This window comes from Bubalus bubalis, chromosome 17, assembly GCF_019923935.1.
Source record: "Bubalus bubalis isolate 160015118507 breed Murrah chromosome 17, NDDB_SH_1, whole genome shotgun sequence".
In the NCBI taxonomy this organism is placed as follows: domain Eukaryota; kingdom Metazoa; phylum Chordata; class Mammalia; order Artiodactyla; family Bovidae; genus Bubalus; species Bubalus bubalis.
Window position 1 is genome coordinate 2,920,303 of NC_059173.1, and position 10,474 is coordinate 2,930,776.

Genomic DNA, 10,474 nt, shown 5'->3' on the forward strand with positions numbered 1-10,474 from the left:
AGGGACTTTCTCAAGGTCATCTGGTGAGCTGGGGAGGTCCCCTGAGTCTCAGAGAGGACAGAGAGCTGCCTCTGTGACCCACAAGAGCCAATTGGGGTTTCTGGGGGAAGGGGACTAGGGTGGAGAACGGCCAAGCGGTGGGAAACAGATGGTGAGAGGGTCAAAAACAGGCCTGGGAACTTCTTTGGCCAGGACCCAGCACAGGGCCTTGTCTCTCCCACACCTAGGGAAGTGTTGGCTGCGTGGATGGACCAATCAATCAATGAGAAGTGTGAACGAGTGACAAGGTTCAGATCTGGGTGGATATGGCTGTGGGCTCTGCTTCTGCCTCTTCCCTACTCTCCCTCTTGTCTGCTAAGCAGTCCCTGAAATCTCAGTTCCTCCAGAACTGCTAGATTGCTTAGAAAGGAGTGCTCTCCCTCCGTTTAGGCAGAAAATGCTCGGTTTTGCACCCAGAGCTCCTTGCCGGCCACCATTGCCCTCTGTGTCCTCATGGGCCCATGTGGCCCCCTGCAAAAAGATCATGTGGACAGATGCCCCCTTCCCCTCTCCTGGATGGGCTTCTCGCCTCTGCTTAACTGTCCCTGGTCTAGTCTGAGTTTGGGCCCAGTGTCTTTGTGAGGCTGGAATTTGAAGAGGCAGAGACCCAGGCTGAAGTAGGGTCCTGGGGTAGAAAGGCTGTCTTTGGGTGGTGATGGGGGAGGTGACGACAGCGGTGACTGCAGGGGTGGAGAGGAAACCGCACATAATTATGATGATGGAAGGGGAGGAGCGGCAGTGATGGGACGGATGATGTGCTGGAAGGGATAGTGGAGGTGATGGTCATGGCAACGGTAGAGGTAATAGCAAAGCTTGGTGATGGTGGAGGTGGCAGAATGAAGAGATGGTGATGAGGGTGATAGTAAAAGTGGAGGAGAGATGTGGGCAGGAAAGGCATTGGGGGGTGTTACGTTGACGGAAGACGAGGTGGTGGTGGAGCTGGAGGTGAAGATGGAGTGACAATGAGGGAGGAGGTGAGTGTGGAGGTGGTGGTGGCCATGCGCAGGCCGCTAGAAATGGAAAGGAATTTGGAACCTACCCTGCCTAGCCCTCTGACTTGTATTTTACAGATGAGAAAACTGAGGCCCTCAGGAGTAGTTGGCTTCTGCTGCAACCCTGGAAGCGATAGAGGACAGATCCGGGTCCCAGGAACCAGTCCTAAGGCTCAGCCACCAGGGCTGATAAAAGGAACATCAATGCCTTTGAAAAGCCAGGAAAATGTCAGGCAAATAAGCATGCAGAGGGGTCCTCTGCAGGGTCTCCACCATCTCTCAGATCATGCAGAGGACTCTGTTTCTGGCTCTGCCATTGACCGACCTGGAGAGTCGCTCAGATTCTGAGTATAATGCAGACTAAAAACAGGAGCTACCTGCTAAGGTTGCTATGAGAATTCAACCATATAATACATATGAAGGGTTTAGCACAGAGCCCGGCACAAGCAGGGCTTGCCAGGTGGCTCAATGGTAAAGAACCCGCCTGTAGTGCAGGAGAAGCAGGTTCAGTCCCTGGGTTGGGAAGATGCCCTGGAGGAGGGAACAGCAGCCCACTCCAGTATTCTTGCTTGTAATATTCCGTGGAAAGAGGACCCAGGCAGGCTACAGTTCATAGGGTGACGAAGAGTCAGAAACGACCGAGTGACGAAATAGCAGCAGCGACGATGAAATAGCAGCAGCAACAGCCGGCACAAGCAAGCTCTCAGTGAAGGTAGCTGCCCTGGAGTCACCATCGCCACCACCACCACCACCATCTCTTCTAACCTGCACATTTGGTGGATGATGAAACAGACCCCGCATAGTTGTCTTCCTGGGGAGGGGAAGGAAAAGAGGCTCTGAGACCCAGACATGGCCTTGCCATGGGAAGGGGGTGGGGGGCGGACCCCGGCTGAGAAAGGAACAGGGTAAAAGCTATATTTGAGCTCCTGGCGTGATGACTAAGGAGGTTGATAACAGGCTCCAGGGCTCAGGGCGGCAGGCTGGGGGCAGCTGCCAGGGAGAACCGCCCCCCTGGAGACGGCTGTCTCCGGAGGCACCTCGTGGCTCCCAGCTCCCATCCTTCACTCCTGGGGGTAGGGGGCGGTGTTCCAAGGCAGAGAGTACATCTCGTCGCGCCCCCCTGGGAATCTTAGTGTTCCCCTCTAGGCTGTTTGGGTCAGGGACAGGAAAGGAGGTGGCTGATGCATTAGCTCAGTCACTCCATAGTAACCCTGTGAGATTGGTAATCAGATCTCCATTTGGCAGAGGAAGAAGTCCCCCTAGGGATTACCCAGCCAGGAGGGGACAGGGCATGCGGTTCTCAGGTAGATGGTGGACAATTCTCCCCCACACAGGTTTCCATTGAACCCTTTCATTTTTTACGAAAAAAAAAAAAAAAAGATTCAGCCACATTAGTTTTGAAAATTTGTTTATTATTTATTTTGGCTGTGCTGAGTGTTGCTGCACAGGCTTTTCTATAGTTGTGGTGGGCTCTAGAACACACAGGTTTCAGTAGTTGTGGCTCCCAGGCCTAGTTCACCCCTCCCCACCACACCCATCCCCTCATCCTGGCATGTGGGATCTTCCCTGACCAGGGATCGAACTGTGTCTGCTGACCTGGCAGGCAGATCCTTTATCACTGAGCCACCAGGGAAGCTGTGAACCCATTCTTTGGAGGAGAATCTGTGTTGCCAAACTGAAAAGGGAAGAAACGCCCTGGGAAGCAGAGAGAGAAGCAGGTACAAAGATAGAGTGTGCCAGGCTCTGGCTGGGAAAGGATGGACACGTGCCCGCATGGCCCTTTAGCTCAGAGTAAATCCCCCGGAAGCAGGGAAGGGAGGGAGAGACTTTCTTCTTCCTCTTCCTCAATCCACCTCCCAGGATACCTGAGGATGGAAATGGTACAGAAGGGTCTGTCCACCTTTGGTTCGCTCCCTGGTCACCTGACCCAGGCCCACTGTGAGGAAGGCCACTAGCTGAGAAATTATTTGAGATGTAGAGGATGCTACAGAGTATTGTGGGAAGGTGGACAAGGTAAGCATCAGGGAGGGCTTCCTGGAGGAGGAAGCATACTGGGCTTGGAGCATTTCTCCTCCCAAGACTTCACTCCTGAGTTACCTACTGGTACCGAGTGCCACATGTTATATTACTGTCCCCTCTGGGGGAGGTGGCATCCTCACTTCCCACCCTGGCCCTCAAAAAGGGGTTCTAGGAGGAAGAGTGACTTTCCCAAGGTCACACAGCTGGGGCCCAGCTCAAGCATCCATCCTCTCTCTCCTCAATTCCCCCTCCTCCCAGGCAGCCTGGCACTGCTGTCAGCTGCTTTGAAGTGAGCGGCTATTTTTATTCTGGTGCGAGGGGATCTCGGGCAGCAGAGCCATGTAGGTTAGAAGGCTCTAGGACAACCGGCTTCAGCAGGCAAGGAGAGGTTTAATGCAGCAGTGGAAGATTGCCTGGGGGCCCTCCTTTCCTGCAATGCTGACCTGCCCTTGGCTCCCAGGTCTCCGGAAACGTCTTTATCAGAGCTCAGAACAGAGCACAGAGCCAGACTAAATCCTAGCCCTGATCCCAGGTCCAGCTTGAGCCCAATCTGGTGTTAACTGAGCCCCGATCCCATACTAAGAATGAGCCTCTGCCCTATCTCTAGATTGAGCCCTGACTGTGTCTGGTCAAGTACTGAGCCTGATCCAAGCCTGACTAAGCCTGATTCCAACTTGAGGCCTCTATTCTGGACCCAGATACAGCCCTGATCCTAGCTTAAGACTGAGCCATAGTCACAGACTGAACTCTAACCTTGGTCCAGGCTAACCTTTGGTTTTAGACTGAGTCCCAAGTCCAAGTATAGACTGAGGTCTGAGTCTGGTCATTAACTGAACCTGGTAGCAGGCTGAGTCTTGAACCCGGTCACACGCTGAACCCCGGTCTCAGACTCAGCCCTGACCCTTGGTCACACAGCTCCGGTCACACAACTGTGTACTGAACTTAGTGCACAAAGGCTGACCGCTGAACTTAGTCACTGAGACCAAATCCCCATCACTGACTGAGCCTGGACTCCAGCCCCAGCCTCAGTTCTGAATGTAGCCATAGGCTAAGAATGACCCTGACCTTGTCTGAGCCTGGCATTGTCACAGTCTAAACCCCAGCACCGGCCCCACTTGAGGAAGCCTGCTGGCCTAGATTCCAAACTGCCACACGGGGTGTGGATTACGAGCAGAGATCTGTTCTGGGAGAACCTGGGCCTCCTGTGGCTGCCGATGCCAGAATGTTCCCGGCACTGTTGTGGCCAGCCTCTCTACCATTGGTTCCACTAGCTGGCTAGTCAACGCTCAGCGGCTCAGGCTCTGGCCCCTCCAGAGACCACAGTGTCCAGGTTAATGCAACGAGAGTGGTTTGGTGGCACCTGTCCAGTGAAGAGTGTGGGCCCACGAGGCACCGAGCTTTGGCTCTGTCAGCGGAAAAGCCACAGGCTCCATGGGCCCTCTGGCTTCAGCCAGTCTGGGGCCCTTGCTGCGGTATGGTGTGGGGTAGTGGGAACCCAAGGCTGTGACCCATTATTTTTGTAAACAAAGATTACTGTTTCTGTTCAGGTGATACATACCTACTACAGAAAAAATACTGTAAAGGAGGGAAAAAGATTTACCTACAGATTCAAGTACCAAGAGATGACCGTTTTGATTTCCTAGGCTGTTTCCTTCCAGACTTTGTGTTTTGGTCTAGGCATATGTATTTATATACACATATTTTATATAATTTTTTGGCTACTCTGTTGCTACCACAACATCCTTTGCAGCTCATATCCTTGCCGGCTTTCAGGAATGGATCAGAAACAGTTAAGTCAGGGAGCATTCCCATTCTCCAGCGACTTGATTGGACCATGGATGGACCTAGTGAACATTGAGGAGACTTTTGCTGGGGGCTTTTGGGAAAGAAAGTTTGTTTTTTCTCCTGAGAAGTTTACAAAAAAAAAAAAAAAAAAAAGATTTCCCCTTGATTAGATAGAAGTGAAGAAGTCTGTAGTGGTCGTGATTACTGCTGGCAGTCATCTTGACACCATGCAGATAACTCTGCTAAGGACAAACTGATGTTATGGAAAGCAGAATGAAAAGAGATCAGGCCTTGGTGACTTAATCAACCAGATCAAACCTCATCTGAAGCCCTCCCTCCCTGAACTATTTTGTTATTTGAACCAACAGATTCCATTTATTGTTTAAGCCCATTTAACTTGCGGTTTCTGTGACTTGCAACCTGGAGCATCACAATTCCCAACTGATATTACTGTTTTAGAGCTTAAAAAAAAATTAACACCATAACTGTGAACACTCTACATGTCATTCAACACTATGCCACATCATTTTAAACAACTGCTTGATTCTTCTTTGCGACCCTATGGACTATATAGTTCATGGAATTCTCCAGGCCAGAATAGTGGAGTGGGTAGCCTTTCCCTTCTCCAGGGGATTTTCCCAACCCAGGGATTGAACCCAGGTCTTCTGCATTGCAGGAGAATTCTTTACCACCTGAGCCACCAGGGAAGCCCAAGAATACTGGAGTGGGTAGCATCTCCCTTCTCCAGGGGATCTTCCCTGCATTGAACCAGGGTCTCCTGCATTGCAGGCAGATTCTTTACCAACTGAGCTATCAGGGAAGCCCAACCTAAGCAAGTACCAGCATTTACTTATCTCATCCCCTGCTGTGACATGCTTCTGTCCAAGCTCATTTTTCACCGTTGTAAACAGTGTCTTGATAAACATCTTAACCTAACCATTGATTCCCTCTCTCAAGATTACTTTGGGTCAAATTCTGAGACGTGTAATACTGGGTAGAAAAAATGTTTTGTTTTTAGGGTTTTGATTTAATGTGTCAAGTTGCCTTTCAGAAAGCTTGGATGAATTCCCACTTTCACAGCAGTAAACAGAGTGTTAGATATAGCCTATCATTTCAATAATCTGGATAGAACCAATTATATTTACTGTGTCCTCATGTATTTATAGATAATGACAATTAAATAACAGCCCTGAGCCTGTTATATCTTCACAATCAAGTCAGTGAATGGGAGGTAACGATATGAGGTTCAGTGTCTATGGCCCATCATACTTTTAGGGGCCCACAAAAATGTTTTAATTTTAATTTTTGTTTTAAGTCGGAAGAAAAAAAATGAATAAATAATAATGAACCTAGCCTGGATTATATTCATTTCTTTTAAAATCAAAGAAGTTGTAAAATTCAATTAAAAAATATTTATCTAGCTGTATCACGTGGCATCTTCCTTGCAATCACGTGGGAACTCTCCTTGGGGCAGCAGGCTCTCTAGTGGCACATGGGTTTAGTTGTCAGGATTGAACTTGTGCTGTCTTTAATTACAAGGCAGATTCCTAACCAACGGACCACCAGGGAAGTCCCTCCAATTTCTAATATAAGATATTTTAATAAAGGAAGGGGCCCAGGAAGGCAAAACTACCTGGTATCTGTGAAAGCCATAATGCAGCCTTGGCTGGATGTTGAGGAGAATTCTGAGTTCCCGTCCAGATTCGGTGGGAAAAAGCACTGCGACCAGTGTACAATGTCTGCCTTAGGCTTGAAGAGGGAAAGTCACATCCTGATCGAGTCGTCTTTGTCTTGGTGACATGAACACGGGAATGTTTGGGGTTCAAATCCTAGATCTACAACTTAATCGTTTTACCTTTCTGAGCCTGTTTCCTAACTTGCAGAAAGGAGATCATTGGGCCTTTTTGAGGTGCTGTGCCGGTACTGTTCTAAAGAGCTCTCTCATGTGTTGCTGCTGCTGCTAAGTCGCTTCAGTCAAGTCCAACTCTGTGCGATCCCATAGACAGCAGCCCACCAGGCTCCCCCGTCCCTGGGATTCTCCAGGCAAGAACACTGGAGTGGGTTGCCATTTCCTTCTCTAATGCATGAGAATGAAAAGTGAAAGTGAAGTCGCTAAGTCGTGTCCGACTCTTAGCGACCCCATAGACCGCAGCCCACCAGGTTCCTCCGTCCATGGGATTTTCCAGGCAAGAGTACTGGAGTGGGGTGCCATCGCCTTCTCCGCTCTCATGTGTATCAACCCCTTTATCCTCCCAGCTCCGACGTAATATTCCCATCGCCATAATGTTTGCTAAGGAAATTGAAATCCAGATCGGAATCTCATCTAGAGAAGTAAAAAAACAAAACAAAAAACAACACACAAGCAAGGATTCTCCAGGCCTTAGTTTCCCCATCTTCCAGTCGGGTGTCTGACCCAGAAACTCCGGTGCCCGTGCGCATCCCGCCTGCGCCCTCTGCCGGCGTGCGGGGGCACTGTCTGGACGCATCCAGTCGGAGCATCCATCCTGTGGGTCAGCAGAGGGAGGGTGGACACTGTTGGGACCCGGAAAGTAAAGGGCTGCGGGCCAGAGAGGAGCCCAAACCCCGCCAGGAGCGCGCGGGCTGCCCCCACGCAGGTCCTGGGCGGAGACCGAGAGCAGGAGGCGTGGTCCCTAACGGGGCGGGACCTCCAGCGGGGACCCGGCCAGCTCTCCGGGCCAGACGTGGCGCAGTGGCCGGGCGGTTCACCTCCAGCTTGCGGATCATCTTCGGGCGGGTTTCAATGCACCTCCCGCTGCCTCCACTGTTGCTGCTGCTCCTCCTCGCGGCAGTCGCGGCCGCCACCACCACCTTCCGGCCCGACTGGAACCGTCTACAAGGCCTGGCCCGAGCCCGGGTAGAGGTGAGTGCGGCGGCCCCCCAGCCTAGGATCACCGCCCCTAATCCCCGTGACTCCTTAACTTTGCAATCACTGCCCATTCTGGCACAGGACTTTCCCGACTCCCTCGTTCCCCTCGGAGCCGGGACTGTCCCTCCCACTTCCCAGACCCAGAACGCCCCAGCATCCACCGTGGAAGCCCCAGACACCCGATCTTGCGGCCTGGAAATCTGAACCCCTCCCTAGCGCCCCATCTGGCCGGACAATGGGCCCCCGACACATTGGCTGTGTCCCCTAACTTCTGGCTAGTGACTCTCCCAAATCTGCCTTCTGGAGCCCAACCCCCCCCTCCTCCTCTTTTTTCCTGGAATTCCTCCCCACCCCAGTTCCGGTTGGTCTCTCTCCCTTTCCCCGGAGGGGAGGGATGACCTTCTGGGAGCCTCCCTGCCACGCGGGGCAGGGGGCTGGGAACTGCCTCACTGCCTTACCAACACTTGTTCCTCAGGAATCCCTCCACCCTCCCCTGCCAGGGAATGCCCCGCCAAAGTCCCTGTCTGGTGTGTGACTTGGATCGTCACAGACCCTCTCTGGGCTTTAGGTTTCTCCCTGAAAAAAAAAAAAAAAGGCGGGGGCGGGGGGAGAGGGCAGTGGGGGGTGGAGGGGGAGGAGAAAGAAGGACTGAGGACAAGAATGGTAGTCCTAGGGTCTGGACTCCCGTTGGGAGCTAGCTCCCCTTCAGGGAGTATGGGGAGGGGCCTCTCAGGGAAGCAACCAGATGGTCTGTAGGGCTAGGCCGCAGGTGGCAAGGAGGGCCGGCTCTGCGTGGGCTGAGGCAGGGACCAGATGGTAGGCGTCTCTAATGGGGCCTCCCAGGGAAGTTCTGAGATGTTTCCTTCTGGTCGGCCTCCACCCTGAGATTCTTGGGGCCACAGGCCAGGCCCAGGTCTCTACTGCCTGTGGGGAGTAGGGTGATCATTTCTCTTGGGTCAACCTGGCGCTAGTGGTAAAGAATCCACCTGCCAACGCAGGAGACGCAAGAGATGAGGGTTCAATCCCTGGGTTGGGAGGATCCCCTGGAGAAGGGAATGGCAACCCACTCCAGTATTCTTGCCTGGAGAATCCTATGGACAGAGGAGCCTGGCGGGCTACAGTCCACAGGGTTTGCAAAGAGCCGGGCATGACTGAAGTGACTTTAGCACAAAGGCACAACCATCAGTAAGATGTGCAGGCAAGAGCTCCAAGGCTGGTAAGTGCCCTCAGGCCTCTGGCTTTGCTCCTCCTGTCCTCTGGTGTGGTTAGGCCTCAGCTTCCCTATCTGCATAGAGTTCCCCTTCTGCCTCCATCTCCACATCTGTCGAACCTCAGTTCCAGGGAGTAATCCACAGCATGACCCAGCCCAGCTGGGGGATGTGGGTGAAATGGGGGTGAGGGTAGATGTGAGAGGCTCCTGACCTATCCCATTTTGTCCCCCTCCAGACATGTGGAGGATGACAGCTTAATCGCCTGAAGGAGGTGAGTTTGAAGGAAGGGGTCCTCAGCTCTGTCCTCCCTGAGTCTTCTGAGGGGTGGGCAGCATGGTCCCAGTGACTGGATGGGGGAGGGTCCCTAGGCTGGGAGTCACGAGCCTGCGCCTGACTTGCTCTGTGACCCTGGGCTTCAGTGTTGGTACCTGGAAGGGGTTGGGGCCTGATGCTCTGGTTCCTCCACAGGTGAAGGCTTTCGTCACCCAGGACATCCCACTCTAGTATCCTCCTTCTGTTCTGGGGGAGGGAGGAGAGGGAGGGGATCTTCCAGAATCTCCTTCCATTTGACTTCACCGAGAGAGATGATGAATGGTTTTCATCTGACAAGTAGGGCTGATTGAGAGTGAGCTGCCCCGTGAATTCCGAGGTGGTCTTGGGGTTGGCAAGAGAAAATGATTAGGTATGACCGGCACAGACCCAAGAACAGAGAGGAGGCCCTCTTCTTTGAACCCTAATTTCCTCATGTGTAAATGAGGATCCTGCCCTACCTGGGCAGACCAAGTAGTGTCCACATCGACAAGGCCCCCGGGAGATCCCACCTGCCTCTGCCCATCACTATCCCCCTTAACACGGTCTGCAGCCACAACCTGGTGATGAAACACCTGCCGGGGGCCGACCCAGAGCTCGTGTTGCTGGGCCACCGCTTTGAGGAACTGGAGGTGAGGCCTGGGGAGACGGGAGAGGGGCGGGGGAGGCGGGGCGGGAGGCGGGGCCCGGAGCCCTGACCCCGCCCCTCTCCGGCTTCAGCGAATTCCACTCAGCGACATGACCCGCGAGGAGATCAACGCGCTGGTGCAGGAGCTCGGCTTCTACCGCAAGGCGTCGCCCGACGAGCCTGTGCCCCCGGAGTACCTTCGGGCGCCCGCTAGGCCCGCCGGAGACGCTCCTGACCACGCAGACCTGTAGGTCTGGGGGCGCCACTCCCCCACCTCCCGCCTGAGCCCTGGGGACAGAATGAAGCGCTCAGCGGCCCGGGAGCACCTCCCTCGCTGAGGGCCGACGCCCCGTCCCCGAGCCGGCAGGGATGGAATTGGGGAGGTCCCTCCTAATCCCTCTCTCTTCCCTCCCCAGCTCCACTAAATTCCCTTCCGCCTTAACTGAGACTCGATTCTTTCTTTGCTGTGGCGGGGGAGGAATAAGAGCTCCCCGAATACCCTCTGGGAGACCCCGCATTCCCAGCTGCCTGAGTAGGGGCGTGGGCATGCCTTGCCCGGCCGCCCTCCATCCAACCCCCCAAGGGAGGCAGAGAGAAATCCGGG

General features: G+C 53.5%; 1 protein-coding gene across 2 annotated transcripts; it reads left to right on the forward strand.

Annotated features, from left to right (window-relative positions):
• Positions 1-7,340: 7,340 nt before the first annotated feature.
• SELENOM (selenoprotein M) lies at positions 7,341-10,312 on the forward strand. 2 transcript variants are annotated; one of them, XM_006051032.4, is made up of 5 exons: positions 7,351-7,716; positions 9,169-9,204; positions 9,402-9,436; positions 9,796-9,874; positions 9,963-10,312. In XM_006051032.4, the coding sequence occupies exons 1-5, from the start codon at positions 7,597-7,599 to the stop codon at positions 10,119-10,121; spliced, it is 429 nt and encodes a 142-aa protein (XP_006051094.3). In that variant the 5' UTR covers positions 7,351-7,596; the 3' UTR covers positions 10,122-10,312. The 2 variants fall into 2 exon arrangements, with proteins under 2 accessions (XP_044785860.2, XP_006051094.3); XM_044929925.2 differs by lacking the exon at positions 9,169-9,204 and having other exon boundaries at positions 7,341-7,716.
• The last annotated feature ends 162 nt before the right edge of the window (positions 10,313-10,474 follow it).